The sequence below is a fragment of the Anguilla anguilla genome, chromosome 6, assembly GCF_013347855.1.
Source record: "Anguilla anguilla isolate fAngAng1 chromosome 6, fAngAng1.pri, whole genome shotgun sequence".
Classification (NCBI taxonomy): Eukaryota; Metazoa; Chordata; class Actinopteri; order Anguilliformes; family Anguillidae; genus Anguilla; species Anguilla anguilla.
The window spans coordinates 52720001-52737945 of NC_049206.1; the positions used below are offsets into that span (position 1 = coordinate 52720001).

A 17945-nucleotide genomic window follows, 5' to 3' on the forward strand; every position below is an offset into this window, starting at 1 on the left:
ACGTGCTTCCACCTACTGCTCAAATTAAGGCCATCCCCGTTTATTTAGTTTCAGACGTTGCTGGACTTTGACCGGGATGAATCTTTGAAATTTGTTCTCTGCAGTGCATTCATGGCAACTGAAAATCTTTAAAAAAACGCGGCATAATTTAAAATGTAATTAAAAAATGGAATACAAAAAAGTAAAGAAAACAACAGGCAAAATTTTGTCCAACCATTTTATTGGCCATTCAAAAACATCCTAATCCCATAAAAGTTTTTAAACCAAGTTTCACAAACCATATGGAAAAACAACAGACATCCTCATCTTCTCCGTTTACCAATGAAACCAATGAATTCCCACTTTTAATCAGAACTCACCCAGTGCAAAAAAGAAAGAGGAAAAAAAACAGCCATACAGCGCCATCACTAATGCAGATTTTTAGAACTGAAATGATAAAAATAGTAGTATTATACTTCCAATTCTTTTAAAGAAATTACTGATGGCTGTCCATTTGATCCTAAATTAACTGATGCAAAAGGAACCAATGATGCATAATTTGTTCTTTCATTCACAGTAAAGGGTAAGTGGGGGAATACACAAATGATAACAGTGGTCATTAAAACCGACATGACTTGGTACCACAGCCTGCACACAGACATATAGGTAGGTAGACAGATAGATGGATGGATAAAGGGATAGAGAAAAAGGAGGAGGGGGAAAAAAGGGGCTCTACACAGGTTAATGCCCTCCCTCAAGACAGCGGCTATCATTCTGCCACAGTTAAATTGCACAAACCCCCACTATTTATCCCTGAACTGAATATTTTTCTTAATGTGCGTGGCATAGATCAAATAATTAAAAACGTGAAAATAAAAGAATGGGAGTTGTGCTAAGAGTGAGAACACAGGAATGATTGTACTTCATGGCACTCCAGAGCGCACTTCCTCTGAGAAGCACACTCACCCCGCCCACCAGACTCCTCATTGGTCAAGTCAGTAAAACAATTACCATGAATTACCACATTATCAAGATATCAATATGGCAATGACCCAGTCACTCTCCAACAACAGAAAAAAAGAAAAAAGATTGAGATTGCTTGACTTATATTTTTCAAGTATTCCTTTAGGAAATAGGCAGCTCTAAAAAGCTACACCATTAAAGCTCTTCCATTGCTCTCTCTGCTCATAGTATACAGTATACAGAATTCCTACTTTGTGTAGTTTAAAATCAGGACAGAATGTTACTGTAAATTTTTCAGTGCATCACATATTTTTGATATTGATTCTTTAGTATAGAAATGAAAAAGTAATAAGTAATCGTTGTACCTTGTTTCCAGTTATCACTTCAGGCCAGCAATTATCTGGGAGAGAAGCGTTACTCAAAAGGACGTCCACAAAGAGTCAGACGCTCTGTAACATGGTTAACGCTACCATGCGGATCAATCTTTAGAAGCCAATTTAAAAAGCTGTTGTGAACCTTTAATGTAATTTAAAAATCAACGGTTGAAACTTAAAATGTTGCATTTGAAAGAACGCCTCACCCTGTGTCCATCTTTAATTGTTCTACAATACTTTCCACACTGAATCACAGTCACAAGAGCAGCAGATGATTACAGGGTTAAACCTAAAACTGATAATAAACATGTTTAAATGTGTTGTGCTTTTGGGAAGTGGATAAAAGGGTATTGTAAGACTATAAGCAGAGAAGGCACATGGAGAGAGAGAGAGAGAGAGGCCTTTGTCCGCATCAGGGGAAGTGGTCTTAGGACTTCTTCGGACAATGTGACGTAGAGTCCGTGTTTAGGACTTCAATCATTGTTCTTGTTGTAGGAAATGATTCTGCTACGGATGGAAGACTCTGGTACCAAACTGGAAGGCTAGGAGAGGAAGCAAGGTCGATTGTTACAGACAGAAGTAGAAAAGGTTCATTGTTATATACAGTATACTCACACATTAGAGGGTTTACAGTGGCATCTTATTTCTCTTTCTGTTCGCAACATCACAATGATTCTGAACATAGTGTCCAGTTACATTGCGTTTTTTTAAATTTTATTTTATATTTGCATCATTTTTTATTGTTAAAATTTGAGCTCTCCAGCACAGCCACTCACCTCTTTAACTTCATCCAGCTTTTGGCTGTTTTACTGAAGTCTTCAGGGCTAGGCGTTGTCATAGCTTCAAAATCCACCAGCTGAAAGAGTTACAGGGGTAAAAGTAAATAAATTATATAAGAAGTATTCAAAAAAATTCTTTTAAATACATATCTACAAGAATATCAAAACGTGATGTCGGCACAGTCGACATTAACACACTAGCATAATAAGACATCACCTTTCCTGGTGGAATTCGACCAATTACTTCCTTTCCACTCGCCATCAGAGCTCCCATGACAACGGAGTATGCCACAACACTACAAAGAAACAAAAAAATAAAAAATACTCTTAGCTTCAGCAAATAAAAAATAATTTCTAAGAAATACACGTTAACTGAAATATCCCTACATTCGCACAGACTTTAAGTGTTTTCACATGTTCCAAAGGCTGAAATGACTTTAAGAAGCTGCTGAGACTCACCTGGAGCCCCTGGACAGTGGCATTAGGTTACAGAAGTAGTACACCAGGGACAGGATTAAATTGCAGACTGCATCTGCATCCTTGACAAAAAGAGCAAACATAATAACACTTACACCAGTGATGGTTGCCAAAATCACCATTAGAGGGCATCAATACACTGTGGAGGATTCTGCTCGTACGTGACAAGCCAATAAATATTTAAGATTAAAATGATCACCTCTGGTGGCCTTCATAAGAATGAAATGGAAGTGCTGCATCTAGCTCACATTAGCAGGTTAAGCATCAGAGCAAACTATACACACAGCGTTCACTCTGAGCCACAGGTGTCAAACTCCAGTCCCAAAGGGCCGCAGTGTTTGCTGGTTTTTTGGGTGATCTCGGCACAAGTGTTTTATTTAAGTCACTGATTGGCTAATGAGTCCACACACCTTGTCATTGAAAGGAAACCACAAGAACCCACAGACACTGCGGCCCCCTTGGGATTCAGTTTGACACCCCTGCCCTAAGCAAATGTATTGCCTCCTCTCCCATCATAAACAGTCAATGAATACATTAAAAAAAGTTAATATAGCTTCATCACATCACACTGACATAAGCCCAACACAAATTGGGAGGGAGCTGCAACTGAAAGGGTCCGGCATCAGAAAATGTAAGCTGACACAACTCTTATGCCTGGAGAGTAAACCCAAGCACTGACAGGTTTGTGTGTGGAACAGGGCCCAGGAGAGAGGGGAGACCGTACCCCGAGCTCAGTGGACAACATGAGCGCCTTGCCCTTGGCAGTGAGCTCCTTGTACAGGGACTCGATCTCTGACTGGTACTGCTGGGTTCTCTCCTCGGTCGTCTGCGTTTCCACGGAGAACAGCATGTTCCCAACCCTGCTGGACAACAAAAACACTCGAACAAAGGTTCCCTGTAGGCTGCTGCACGCAATGGCCCTCATTTGTCCATTCCTAGGTCCCAGGGGCACTTAGCATTGATGGGGTACTGCGCCTCATACGCCAATAGCTTTTTAATACATTTAAATAGACTAGAAAAGGTGCTTTAGCCCAAAAAATATGCTACTTTGGTGCCAAACCCCACCAGTACTAATACAAGGGTTCTCAATGTGGTGCGATTTATCAAGGTGTCAAATTCAGAAACCGTGCAACAGACTGCAATGCTATAAGGCTATCAAAGCTGAAGGTAAAGCCGAAACACAGAAAAAGCACTACCCCCCATCTCCGGAGCCCTCGTTTGGAAATGGGGCCAAATACTAATGTGTGCTGCAGGGAGCACTAAACAGCGATGCGTTTCAGAATCTGACCTGTCTCCTGTGATGGTGATGGTGAAACCGTCATGTTCTTTCTTCAGGTCTTTTAAACTGGGTACCTTGGAGTTGACTGTGAAGCCATCCCTTGTTTTACTGTTAAACTGCTTCAGGGAAGAAATGGGAGACACGTGGGTAAGTTTAGACAACCCACGTCCACAATTACAGAACAATCTCCCTTTGTTAAGTCTCTTTAAACTGATGGGAGAAAACATCATGACTTTCTGGAACAAAATAATAATCTCAGGTTCCAGATAATATTAGGATTACCTTCATTATGGGGAGAAGGTCCTCCACCTTATTGACATTATCCAGCGCTTGACTCACTTCCAACAGTCCTCTGGGATTATATGCTCTGGTCAATACAAATCCCAAAGGCACAGATCAAATAAACGGTTTTTCCACACTAAATGTGTCCCTCCTCACAGTATCATAAGAAGAATAAACGGTTCTACAATATCCCTTTGAAATATATATTCCTGAAACCCAATAGTTCAGACAAGGCTTCGATAAATGGTCAAAACAGAGCGGTTCACCCTACAGGTTATCAGTTTACTCCTGACACTGTCAGAGGACAAAGTATAGGGTGAAATGATATCAGTAATTAATCAAGATAAACGATACATCCACACTGAGGCCAAGTTCTACAGGGACTGTACTCTCCTTTCAATATAAAATGAAAACCTTTAACAATTGAATTCAAGAAAAAACACCTTATGTAACCCACCTATGGTAGCCTCGTATCCTGTCTTTGATGAAGTCTAATATGTTGCTGAAGTAGGCCAAATATCTTATGTTGATGATCTGTCCTCTGCAAGCAGGGAAAGAAACTTCATGTTGACAGAACTGTTTCAGTCAACACCCGTGATGATAACCTTATTTAAATTAACTGGACAGCAACTCTCAGGACAAGATTTACTCAAGACGACAAGAGCAACACAAAAAACACTGTCACTGACTGTAGGCATGAATAAGACCCATTTGATGCAGCCACTACAATTCCCAGAACACAATGGACAACATTTCACACACATTTAGCCAGCCATCCAAGTGTATAAAAATCTTCATCCTGGTATTGTACAGCTAGTTTTCACCATTCTGGCAGTGAACATAGAATCCTCATAAAGCCAGCCCTGGGATTTATGTGTGTGGGCAGAAAGGGGGGAAACGCTGGGTGATACTGCACCTGATTAGATTAATGTGGTTGTTGAATCCTCTGCTGAGGCTCCTCGCAGGCATCTGATCCAGCCAGAGAACCGGCTGATCTGGATCTGCAATCCTGTAATGGGAAGCACATGCACACCAGTCCCATCTGCCGTCCCGAGGGGATTCCATAACAACCACGTTTTTTTTTTTTTAAACATGAAGGGAAGATGTTAATTACAGATACGCCTTTCGAAGGGAGCCCCAGTGCACCGTGGGAAGAGAGCGGCAGTGCACCATTTAAAATCCGAGATAAATAAAATGTCTTCCTCTAAAAGACATTTTGCTCCTCAGAACGCTTTGACTGCACAGCAAACCCCATTGGTACACAACCCCATCACTCACCTCCTCCATTTGACTGCTATGTCGAACATGTCCCTCCACTGCATCTGCCTGGTCTTGCCGTTGACTCGAACCTTTGAGTTGCTCCAGGTGCGTTGCATGGCCTGCATGACTTCTACGGTCGCCAGACCCATGGCTAAAGGGGTGAAACACATTTAGTTTAGTACCCAGTGCCTTTAAAGTACCTAATACCTTTCTCGTGGCAGTGGTCAGCCACACAATGACGTACATTTTCAGCAATGTAGTTCAAGGCAAGAATGTACAAAGGAAAACAGATTTACATCCCTCTGCAGATACCTAACATACATACACTTCAGGTCTTAAAATGTTCATATCTGTTTTTATTCAGGTGCAGTCTGTTCTCTCTTTCGGTACAGGGTGATAAACATTCCAGATGTAAAGTGCAGATGTAAGACCATGCTGGCTTGGCCCTTATGCATCTTCTGAAAGTGTTTATGAGCAACCTACCTCTGTGTATTCGGCGATTGGGAAGAAATCCTGAAGTGTTGTACTGCATAAGGGCACCAAGGTGATCAGCAGTGCATATGAGCTTCTGAATGTCTGTGTTATAGCTTTCAAAGTTCTGAGGTAGAACATCCCTGCAACAGCCAGCGTCATACATGAGCTTCATCTGCCCCTACCAGTTTACCCGTCTTTATGTCATTCATCAAGGAAATCACTATATACATTCACAAAAATACAGCAAGTTTATTTGTGTATATTTATAAAAAAATATTTTTAATGAAGATGCTATATTGGTGAAATTACGTCTATATAATTGAATCAATTTTCTCACGTTGTTAGTGCCAAAGGTACAGAAAATAGTCGTCCCAGGCAATTTATTATTGTATAAACAGGAAGTGTTAAATATTGAGCCACATGCATCACTTCTGGGCCCTATAAAATTTGCTGAAAAGCACCGTTATACACTATACGTACTTTATGTGCGGTTGTAGGCCTGGCTGCTCTTCATAGTCCTCTATGAGGAAAGGAAGGTTTTTGGACCAGTGGTTCTTGAAGTTTCCTGGAAGATCCTGATCGACGTTGTACTCTGCCACAGGTATGTCGAGATGCGAGTGCAAGTAACGAGAGTATTCTGCACGGATGGGGTAAATGAAAAAAAAAGATAAGGAAACATAAAGCACGGAAGCCCCGTGCACGCGGTCCGCCAAGCGTTTCCCGTTTTAAGAGCTTGGCGCGCGAGGGCGTGGCCAGGCTCACCTCTGAGGTATTTGACTTTGAGATATTCCGAGCTGGCTTTCTGGCCCAGCAGCGGGTCGTTCAGCATGACCTTAGTCTGTGCTTTGATGCCTTCGTAGAACTGGCCCATGGCCACGTGGCTGAGGCCTTTCATGTACTGGCACACCTCGTTGTACGGCTCCAACTGCAGGCACCTCTGCAAGACACAATCACAACCTTTAACGGAGATATCCTGAGCACTGGGTCCCATATAAAAGCACCATCGGTTACGTTAGTTTAGTTATTAACCTTACTAGTCACCAAGCTATGAAGCATTAACAGTGCATGACTGACAATGCAAGCTTTCTATTTATTGTATTCATTTAAAAAAAAAAACTGCAGAAATGGAGATGCAGGTTTTTGGGTGTGGCTAATCCAGTTAGGGCACTTATCTAGCGCATGCACAGACCCCACGGTCTAGTCCATATCCGAATATGGACTGTGACAATGCTGACTGGCAGCTTGCAGGGAATGGAGGGAGTAAATTGACCTGGTTAACAGCGCACTGATGAACATGATTGGCCATTCAAAGTTTGGCAGAAAAAGGAGGCGGGGGGAAACATACTACAAAAAAGGCATCAAACCCTCAGCTTTGCTTTAGTTTCGACTCCATATTTGAGTCTAAATTCACACAAAACTATTGGCTGTGAATGAAACAATGGCTGCAACCTTTCAAAAAGCATAGCTGTGACACAGCTGTGAATCACACTCTATTGTACACTCCACATGGTGACAGATGGGCTTGTGGGGACAGAATTCCAAAAGGCCCATGAATCATCATTGGCTAAACCACGCCCTTCGCACCCAGGCTGGGACCAAATGCAAGCCAGTCGCGGAAAAGAGCTGCCGTCAAAACTTCATGTTCGCTAGTCATCAAGGGGGGGGGGGGGGGCAGGAGGTGTGTGCACGTAACATACATGCTGTCACCCCAGCTGAGAAAGTGATAACACGGATCCACCAGGCAACGCGCTAACTCCTGTCTGATTCAATTACGCTCAGGAGCAGGAGCGATGACAGGCTGCCACCACACATGACATGCATCGATGATCAGAATAAGCAAACACTCATTAGCCTGCGCTGCTGCTAATCTGATAACACCAGTGTGGAAATGGGAAAGCACACAGAACGGGCTGGAAAGGCCCTGCATGTGACGGCTGGACTAGAACATTAAAACGTAAACAAACGATGCCTACGGGGAGTTTTCTAGACAGCTTGTTTCAGAAAAAAATGACAGAAACTAAAATTGTTTCCAGCTGAGAAGCCCATTTCTTTAGAGTAAACATGTCCTCAAACTTGGGTCATTTAAACCACCATCTCCAGATGCAAGAAATTGAAAACGCAAGACCGTGAACAACGGTACGTTCTGAGATGAGATTGAGTGGCTCAGTCGGTAAAGGCGCTTACCAAGAATGCAGGCTGGAACCCACAGCTGCAGGCTCAAGTCTGCTGTGTGATTTTCATGTAGCAATAGCAATAGGCCTCATTGCTCTAAGCCTACCACCGCATTAGCTCTTCCCAACTGAAGCACTAGAAGGCTATCATTGCTGCCCGAGATTAGAACCTGCTATCCTGCAGTAGTATGTGGGCTGTGGTATGGAAATTGGCCTGCTGGCCGATGAATCAGGGGAGTGCACACGCTTTCACTGCAGCGCTCCTTGTGTGAGTGCACGTGACACAGTGATGATTTCAGGCCTATCTGGAAGCTCAAAAATTATAAATGCAAAAATGGAAGAAGAAGAAGAAGAAAAAGGCAACGAAGAAGAAGAGATAATTCAAAACATAAAGAATACCTTGAAGTTGCGTATGGCCTCCTGCAGACTGCCGTGATGATACAGCATCATCCCCCTAAGCTGTAGGGACTGAATGTGATTCTGGTTCAGCAGCAGGGCCTTCTGGAAGCTCTCCATGGCAGCCTCAAAGTCCCCCAGCTCTCTACAATCATGCACACATGCACACGCACATCTGTGAAGGCCAGATTGGACTGCACAACCATTCAAACTATCGCAATTCCAAGGAGCGTATAGCGACACTTGTGACAGGTCAAGTAAAAGGGCCTTACCTATAAGCCTGTCCAAGACTTTTGTATGCATCTATGAAGTCTGATTTTAATTTCAGAGCTTCTTTGAAAGTATCGATGGCTTCCTACAACAGAAAACATCATTCGGTCAAATGAATGCGTGCAGGCTGCTGGGGTTCCAAAACTTGAAAATGAACAACTTGTGTTTTTCTTTCAAAAAGTGGAAGATGTTCACCTTGAGCATTCCTCTATGGAAATACGTCAAGCCCTTATAGAGCATGGCGATGGGCTGGTTTTTCTTCAGCTCCAGGGACTGCTGAAAGTCTTCCATAGCAGCTACATAGTCCTGTGAAGGAAACGCTCATTAAACTGCAATTGTGTTAGCATGCAACTATTTTAAAATGTCCAAATTAAAACACAGGTGCGACACATATTTGCTACTTGCTGTGTCTTCAGATATCAATGTGTGCATAAGGACAGTCAATGGGAAGCTCAGGTGGGAAATAACACTCAACATATTTCAGTAACATAATATTACTTAACAATCATTTCAACCTCAGATATAGTCCAGTATAAAACCAGAAGTTTTTGACTGATTCGACCACAAACCTGTGACAAAACCAAGAGACGCTTTTGAGAGGCAACTGCCAGAATGAACTCATAATAAACAAATAGAAGGACAAGAGCAGGACAGCCCAACCCTGTTCCTGAATATCGACTGCCCTGTCGGTTTTTATTTCAACCCTAATTTGGCACACCTGATTAAACCTGTTAGCAGCTGAACAAGATCTGCAGCCACTGAATGAGGCGTGCTTTGTTAGGGTAGGAGTGAAAACCTACAGGACAGCAGATCTGCAGGAACAGGGTGGGGCAGCCCCGGGTAAGGGCTTTGAAGCTCACCTCTGAGATGAAGAGCAGCGTTCCCCTGTGTCTGTGGAGGCGGGCCGAGGGCTGCAGCTGAATGGCTTTGGACAGGTCGCTCAGGGCCTCGCTGATCCGCCCAAGAGGAGAGAGGATCTACACCAGGGGTGCACAACAAGGGCCAATCCATCTCAGGATTTTATGTGAACATTTGCCAACATTTATTTAATTAGCCCAATCATATCTTGATCTGACGTGTATAAGCACCAGCTACAGCCACAGACTGCAAGTGTATCCTAGAGATTTTACTGAGCTCAAGTGCAGGAGTGAAGCAGCATAGTTTATAGAGCTGTCAGAAAACTATATCTATGGTAATCGGTTGGAACAAAAACCAGCACGCAGATCGGCCTTCCAGGACCGGAGTTGTGCACCACTGATCAACACGCATTTTGAGAGTACAGATCTGTTACATACACAAGGTACTCAAAAAATCACAGGTATACACAATGGCATTTTAATGACAAAGGTAGAATTGTAGGATTGTTTTTTTTCTGCTGCAATAGCCAAAATTTATGAGAAACTGGGATACTGTGAAGCTGAAATTGATACTGTGACAATTTAGAGATGCATTACTTTCAAAATTTTGTGGCATACTAAGCATACTCTAAATAAATTTTAATTATACTTCAAGTATTCTTAAGTATAAAATAGTATACTTCAGGTATACGTCAGCATACTATTTTTTTTTCCCCAAAAGGGATGTTTTCATAATGCACTTGTCCTGTCACAGGCACAAGTCTGAACATCCAAAATGACTGATTTGGACAGGTAACTCCCTTCCCCCCCAGGCTTGCACGCACCTCTGCCCGCTGCTCGTACACCTCGGGACGGTTGGGCTCCAGGGCGATCACTCGGCTCAGCTCATAAAGCGCAAGGTCTGCGTTCTTTATGTCCTGTGAACGAGAGAGAGCGGTCGCCGTCACTTCCAATATTGGATTGAAATACAAACTGATGTCACAGCCCTCATAAATTTCCATCACTCACGCACAAGCATACGCATACTTACTGCTGACACCAAGAACAAAGCTAATAAAGATAATTTATCTGGACAATCTTTCTTTATTTATGCTGCATGCCCTTGGCTGTGGGACCTTATTCTGTTTTGCATATTCACAATATAAAATGCTTGCCTAAACATTTTAGGGGCCACCCACAAAAGGGCTTCATTATATCATTCACCTGCAAGCTCTTCTTGCCATACGCTATACCTCTTCCATAGATAGCGCTGACCAACTCGGGATCTCCCTGCACAAAAGAAAAAGGAAACAAATTGGTAAAAAAAAAAAAAAAGATTTAAGAGAGAGAGAGAAGGAGAATCTTCCTTATGCAAACTCAATGTGACTGGGAGAAAGAACAAAATTTCTCCATACTCTTGAGTGAACTCTGAAACAAAATACTGCACACTGACTCTCAGGGAAAACAAGCTACATTACATTACATTACAGGCATTTGGCAGACGCTCTTATCCAGAGCGACGTACAACAAAGTGTATAACCATAACCAGGAACAAGTATGACGAAACCCCTAGAGAGAAGTACCGGTCCAAGTACAGGGAACAACCGCATAGTTCAACCTGGACCCTGGTGGTTAAACTGATAACACTAACAACGAGAACGGCAACAACGCAATCTATGGAAAAATAAAAATAAATAAAAATACAAGTAGTCGTTAAGACTGGCGCATCAACTAAGTCACCTATTAAACAGCTGCCTAGTTACAACCCTAAGTTTAGTCATTTACAGGGGGGGAAGGGAGGGATGGGGAGAGGTGCAGCCTGAAGAGGTGGGTCTTCAGTCGTCGTTTGAAATGGGTCACAGTCTCAGCTGTTCTGACCTCCACAGGGAGGTCACAATAATGAAAAGTGTTTGATGGCTTCATCGTATAGGGCATTTCCAATTAGTACGTATCCTATTGCTGTAAAATACAGACATCAGAAATATTACTATAAGAGTTTAGCTACAGATAGAGATAGTTTTTTTCCCCGTCCCAGATATCACACTGACTGGCTTACCTAGCTCTTCATTTGTGTTGTGGTTGTCAACCGGAAAAGGAAACCGCTTCTGCTCGATGAACACCTTCGCCTGGCTCTGTTAAAAAAAAGCCAACAATGACCAATGGAGTACTTTGAAGTTGAATGTTACTTTACTGTTATTTAGTCTTCATTGCTGCTCTCACTGTGGGTATACACACTATGAAACACTAGCAAGGAGACTCTGCATGCAGTCCATCTACAGAAGGACTTGATGCTCTCACCAAGATCTTCTCGGCGTTGAGAGAGAAGACTGACTCGCAGGGTGGGTTGCCCCCTTCCTCACATTCAGGGTCCTCCAACTGGAGAATGGAGGCTTCTGGGGGGGAGAAACAAAGAAAGGTAATTTCCAGAAGAGCACTGCAATGCACCCGGTAAATAATCATTGGGTGCCACTGGGTCAGAAGGTTTAATCTACTACCACCTGTCTTGCTTGAGGGAAAATGACTCCTTTATCATTACACCCGCATGCAAACACAATTGTGCAATGGATCTGCCAACCAGTGCTCTTATTACATTCCAATAAAGAAATGAGAATTCAGTCATAAGGGGCTAAAAAATCCCTCTGTGGTTCCTTAGTGCAGTACTTATAATGTGAACTGGGAATTATTTGGCGAGTACACATCGGTAGATAGTAACAATCTATCAGTAGTGGCTGAGTGGAAGTTATTTTAAAAATAATGACACATGAAAATTGAGAGCACGAGACAGCAAAGCCGGGGTGAGGTTGTATATTTAGAACACAGATTCACATGAATTAAATTTAAAATGGGTCTGTTCCTGGAAAGCGTAGCTGTGTGCACTGGATTAGTGGTACTGCACAAGAAAATTCCATGCATAGTCAACTTAGATAAATGGATGGCCATAGCTAGTTATATAGTATGACAACGTTTGACAGCTAACTGTCAGTGTTAGCTAGCTATGAGGATGACTAGCAAACCCGCAAACTTCTATAGCTAGCTGGTTAGCTATCTACCTCTCGATGTTCTCGAGAACTTGGATAGGTAGCACTAGCTAGCGTAATGTTTGCAAGCTACATGCAATCCATATCTTAACAAGACAATCACATCTATCCAAACATTACCAGCATGTAATTCATTAGCAATCTAGCTAGCTAGCCAATGTTACCTCCTGTCAACGGATGCGGAAGCGGGTGAACGATAGCTATTACGTTACAGCGAATTAGGAGGACGTGGCAGAAACTGTGTACAAAAACAGTTCTCACCACAATCCGCTGCGTATTCTTCCCATTCAGACGGAGAGCTGCAGCCATGCTTGTGGAGGTCACTGTTAAAAAACGTCAGTGTAGAAAAGTATTCCGTTGAAAATGTGGCTCGGCATAAGCACAGCAGCGACAGCGCAACCACAACAACACCCCGGCCAGCAGGTGCCATGTTGTGTTTAATGTGCAGGTGAGAAGCGCCGACGCTTTGGTAATGTAGTTCCACGGCGCCAATTTCCTCCAAACGACAGTTGTTGGACAGAAGTCTAAAAGACTTCATCTCCCAACAAGCAAGCAGAGAGAGCCGCCCCCTTTGTGATTCCAGGAAGTCCGCTCCTGGAAGCCGGTTGTTTGTTTCATTTCGTTGCAAGAGCAGAACAGCATGGCACGGGCACAGGCACCGTACAGATGTGTCGAATGCAACTCCGAGGCATACGAGCTTCACCGTGATTACAGCAACGGGATACTGAAAATCACCATATGTGTAAGTAGTAATGCGCACGGATTTTATCGCGGCAAGGGAGATCTTAACGATGCAAATGGCTGTAGACTACCATATGGGCATAGCTAGCATGCTAATACACGAATAGTGTTCATTCATGCTGGGGAAACTAGAAATTTCCCTTTCATGTTTTGAGGAATACTGAAATATGTTTTATTCTGCAGCTAGCCATGTGCTGAGATTATATTGTGCATAACTATAGTGTATTTGGTAACCGTTGACATCTGTTCTGCCAGGACTCATGCCAGAAGCCCGTGGACAAGTATATTGAATATGATCCAGTGATCATTCTGATTGATGCTATATTGTGCAAAATCCAAGCTTTCAGGCACATCATATTCAACACAAAAATAAACGTGAGTATGATAGCAAAGAGCTATCACTTCCTCTTTGAACTGAAAACTGAACACCATACCTAATTATATTTTTGTGATAAATGATGTGTTCCATTATACGCATACTGTTGCACAGAATTTTGCTTTCACAGAAAATACTACTACTACTACTACTACTACTAATAATAATAATAATAATAATAATAATAAAGACTGCTAATATTTGTGATAATGCATTTTACTAGATACATGGGAAGCTGTGTGTGTTCTGTCTGCTGTGTGAGGCTTACCTGAGGTGGTCACAGCTGCAGGGATCTGAACAGAGCACTGACCCAGCGGACATAATCAGATACACCAAAGAATGGGATTTCTATGGAATGTTTGGTCTGGCAGCTCTGGGTAAGCCAATGACACCAGTAAATAAACATTTTATTTGGCTAACTTTTTCATTTTCACATTTTGTTCAGTTAATCATGCTTGTATTGCCACAGTGTGGACTAACCATTTAGGGTCCTCAGTCAATCCTAGTTCCATAACTGCTGAACCACTCTATAACTGCCATAAGAACATTTCATAAGTTACTGTATTATGTCCGAGGACACAGCCACTGACTAAAGTATGGTCTTGGCAAGTTATCTTAATGGCGATGTGTGCTCATGTTCCCGTCTGGGACCTTTCTGTGTGGAGTTTGCATGTTCTCCACATGCCCATGTGGATTTCCTCCGGGTACTCCGGCTTCCGCCCACAATCTAAAGACATGCAAGTTAGGTTACCTGGAGGGCATTATGAGCATGTGTGCTCAGCCAACCTACAATGTATAAATAAAGGTTAATTTAATGTTGTGAGTGATGGATTACTTTGCGCAAGCATTTTCCTGTGTCAGACTGTGTTGTCTTCGGCAGAGTTGGGCGTTTACTTGGGTGGAGTTCTGGCCTTCCTGTGGTTGGTGCGGGGGTTTCTGCAGTCCGGCCTGGAGCTGCCCATGCTGCTGAAGGCCCTGCTGCTGTCCAGCTATGGCAAACTGCTGCTTATCCCAGCGGTCATATGGGAGCACGACTACTCCCCCCTCTGCTTCAGTCTCATCAAACTCTTTGTGCTCACCTCCAACTCGCAGGCCATTCGAGGTATGCCCCAGCATTGTCTGTCTGTCCCAGCGTTTCTTCTTGCTTGATTGTCATCTTATATACTTATCAGTTGCCTTTTATTTTACAGTGGGCGCTTAATGGAAGCTGTGTCCAATGTTATTTGGCTCATTGGGTAAAGACTTATCCTAATGTCTGTGTTGTGATGCAGGTTGATGTATAAGAATACTTCCTGGACCAGACATGATTATATCATAGGTTTATTGCATCATTCCATCTTTTTAAATACACATATAAGCAAGCAGAGAAGCATTGGTCTCCCACCAGTTTTAGTCTTCAGAATGACTCTGTTAGGAATTCAGCCTGCAACCGTCTAAGGTTACCAAGGACACTTCTACAGAGACGCAGGCTTTTTTATGTGGTACATAAAGTCCCTTGGGCCTCAGATCCAGTTCTTTGTAGGTTTAGTCCATTTCTTTCCCCATATACTTTATAATGAAATTTATTAGATTATCCATAGGCAGGGAACCTGTTTGTCTTATGCTCATTGTGGTATTAATTGGTAGCTGTAGTTTTTATAATTCAGTGATTACCCTTAATGATTTGGTATGTGTTTAAAAGGGAATACTTTATGTTAAGCACTGTTGAGTCCCTGGCAATATAAAATTGTATTTCACTTAAATTATCCTGCAATCTTATATGTCTGCAAAGTATTTGTCAAGAAGTTATGTTGCTGCATTTGTTATTTATAAGCCATTTCTTCCTAAAAATATTACTACTTTGTAAATGACTTGCCATTTTAATTTGAGATTTTTCTACTCTAGGATAGACATATTTGTCTATATTTGAGGCAGTATGGCACTCTTTAGGCATTTAAAAATATTTATATAATAATTAAAGCAACTTATGGGATTGTTTGAAGGTCCTGGAGAAGTGTAACACCATCCCGCAATAGTTATTTATTTGGAAATATATGTGGAATAATTGTAGTGATTTTGAAAGGACACGGTGGACACACTTATGAGAAGGTATATTATACAGTAACTCGTTTAATGGTCTTTTTCTTCAAATTACTTCTAACACTATTTTTAATTTTCTTTAGGCACCAGTGTATGTATATGGTGTGTGAATGAGATGAAAACAGTGAGAAAGCCTTGAGTCACTTTAATAGGAGTAACATGTCTTACTATATTGTAATTCTTGTGCAGTCGCCAAGTATAGCACAAGAAAGCCTTTGACTGCTACCTTCTCTGTGCGTCACTGCCCACTAATCTCACTAACATTTTCCCTCGGTGTGCCAGAGGAATTAACTTGCAGTTGGACTCACAAACACTTTGGTTTGCCAGCACTGCGAGTGTTTCTCTTTGCAGAGGTCACAGATGAGCAGAGAAAAACTTGGGACTAACTACAGTGTCTCTGAACTTGGTAATAAATGTTTTCATGCAGCACATGCAACCATTTTAACCTGCTGAATAGCTTCCAAGATCTTCTTTGGTGCGGTTAACCCACATGTGTTTAGCTGTAAAATCTTTTTACAGTTTTAGTTTGAATTTCTTTAAAAAGCTGTTAAATCTGTCCTTTCTGTTGTCCTCCCGTGCTTCCAGTCATTTTGCACTGCAGCAGAAGGCTGTCCCTCCTGGCAGTGTTTGTGGGGTTCCTGTTTGAAACCTGTGCAGCAGTCGCCTGCCAGAGGCTGCAGTCAAGCATGCCGGACTTTCTGCTGTTCCAGTGACCCGGCTCTGACCCACGTCGAGCGCAAAGCGCGGAAAAGATGTGACCTCTCCCCGAGGCTGGAGCCGAAGCCAGGGAATTATGGGTCTCGGCGTTAAGACGGTGCTGTGTGGAGCATTTCCCCTGGAACCAAACGGAGACATTTAGGCCTTTGCAGTGGCCTCCCAGTGTTTATATTGGAGTCGGTGACCAGACTGAGAATTCCTGAAGCGCATTGTGAAATGCCTGTCATCTGAGACACTGTTTTAGGCACTAAGGAAACGTTGTCCAGGATATGAGCACTGTTTACAGATGCCATGTATCTAGGAGCAGATATTTACTTTAAAAAAAAAAAAAGAGTTTATTTTTTATCTTTTAATGAACTTACAGAAATTAAACGTTAAGAACTAATTTAAAAATAGTTAACATCACATGCATTCATACTAATGTGGGGGAAAATTGCCAGTTAGTTTAAATACTGCAACAGCAATTGAGAGAATTACAGGATCAAAAGTGGCATTTTGTGTTTATGTTTACAGCCTTCTTTCTTTGGGGCAGACAGTTCTGTATATTCTGAGTAATGGCTGTGGGAGTTTACTCAATAATTAACTCAAGAAGTTCTGGAATTGCAGATATTTGGAATGTACCACAGACCTCCCACCCCCCACCCCCTGCGGCTTAAAAGTCCATGGGGTACCGTATGTCTTCAGGCAACACTGAAGACTGGTGTTAATCTTCCTCAGGATGCAAGGAATCCATGCTTCAATAAATAATAGAAAAAGTCCACAAAAAATGGCGTGTATTAAATGAATGTTAAGCAACAGGCCCATAAAATCCTTTTGACAGAAAATATTTAAGGCCAGTTGGGTGTTGAAATAATATCTCTAGAGTTTGGCCACAAGAGCGCTGCAGTCGAACAAGATCTGTTAATGATTTTACCAGCTATGTCATATGCAATGCATCTTCCCCTCTCTTTTCCATAATAAACTTTATTTTTGTCTCAAGCACCCTGACTGCATATATAATTCTAACGTGTAACAACACAGTTTTGTTGAATGTAATGTTGAACTCAAACACATTCCAATCATAGCCTGTGTCAGTTACAGCAAAATTGAAAAAAAAAAAACTGTTTTCAAGTTGGGACAGGCTAGTGAATGTTCACTTGGAGTTCATTTGGCTAGGGGACATTTTGGGCTGAGGCCCTACTCTGAGGCTTCAAGGGTGCATTTTAAGCAGCTGTTTGAGAGGTCCTGGGTGTCTAGGTCATAAACAGTCATTGTTCTAGAATTTCTTGCAGGCACACGTCGGGAATAAACAGTGTTTAAGAAATGGAGGAAACGTGCGGTAATGTTGTCTCTCTTGAATGAGGCAAAGCTAAGGCTTTTTTGTTTGTGTGAGAGTCAGGCTAAAAGAAACCCAGAGTGGGAAATGTGGATGAATTCATTAACTGTGCCATTTTTCCCATAGAACTGACACAGGC

At 42.3% G+C, this 17945-nt stretch overlaps 2 protein-coding genes across 4 annotated transcripts; one reads left to right on the forward strand and one right to left on the reverse strand.

Annotated features, from left to right (window-relative positions):
- Window positions 1-203: 203 nt before the first annotated feature.
- Window positions 204-13045, reverse strand: ttc13 (tetratricopeptide repeat domain 13). 3 transcript variants are annotated; one of them, XM_035423133.1, is made up of 23 exons: window positions 12840-13045; window positions 11839-11930; window positions 11597-11672; window positions 11434-11499; window positions 10765-10835; window positions 10386-10478; window positions 9565-9681; window positions 8900-9010; window positions 8707-8789; window positions 8438-8579; window positions 6630-6804; window positions 6348-6504; window positions 5877-6007; window positions 5412-5544; window positions 5050-5142; window positions 4591-4674; window positions 4134-4218; window positions 3861-3970; window positions 3297-3432; window positions 2555-2634; window positions 2313-2391; window positions 2093-2172; window positions 204-1858 (listed from the first exon to the last, which is right to left on the reverse strand). In XM_035423133.1, the coding sequence occupies exons 1-23, from the start codon at window positions 13006-13008 to the stop codon at window positions 1744-1746; spliced, it is 2478 nt and encodes an 825-aa protein (XP_035279024.1). In that variant the 5' UTR covers window positions 13009-13045; the 3' UTR covers window positions 204-1743. The 3 variants fall into 3 exon arrangements, with proteins under 3 accessions (XP_035279024.1, XP_035279023.1, XP_035279022.1); XM_035423132.1 differs by having other exon boundaries at window positions 3861-3967; window positions 11839-11933; window positions 12840-13044; XM_035423131.1 differs by having other exon boundaries at window positions 11839-11933; window positions 12840-13043.
- A 23-nt stretch (window positions 13046-13068) lies between these two features.
- arv1 (ARV1 homolog, fatty acid homeostasis modulator) lies at window positions 13069-17472 on the forward strand. The gene is made up of 5 exons (XM_035423135.1): window positions 13069-13320; window positions 13575-13694; window positions 13919-14072; window positions 14576-14797; window positions 16360-17472. The coding sequence occupies exons 1-5, from the start codon at window positions 13219-13221 to the stop codon at window positions 16485-16487; spliced, it is 726 nt and encodes a 241-aa protein (XP_035279026.1). The 5' UTR covers window positions 13069-13218; the 3' UTR covers window positions 16488-17472.
- The last annotated feature ends 473 nt before the right edge of the window (window positions 17473-17945 follow it).

Bases quoted from the DNA above. Each gene is read 5' to 3' on its own strand.
- ttc13 (XM_035423131.1), bottom strand. From the start codon at position 13,008: ATGGCACCTGCTGGCCGGGGTGTTGTTGTGGTTGCGCTGTCGCTGCTG. The intron at 11,673-11,838 runs GTGAGAGCATCA...TTTTTTTAACAG, and splicing joins TCAACGCCGAGAAGATCTTG to AGCCAGGCGAAGGTGTTCAT. The intron at 2,173-2,312 runs GTGATGTCTTAT...TAACTCTTTCAG, and splicing joins GTCGAATTCCACCAGGAAAG to CTGGTGGATTTTGAAGCTAT.
- arv1 (XM_035423135.1), top strand. From the start codon at position 13,219: ATGGCACGGGCACAGGCACCGTACAGATGTGTCGAATGCAACTCCGAG. The intron at 13,321-13,574 runs GTAAGTAGTAAT...CTGTTCTGCCAG, and splicing joins TACTGAAAATCACCATATGT to GACTCATGCCAGAAGCCCGT. The intron at 13,695-13,918 runs GTGAGTATGATA...GCATTTTACTAG, and splicing joins TATTCAACACAAAAATAAAC to ATACATGGGAAGCTGTGTGT.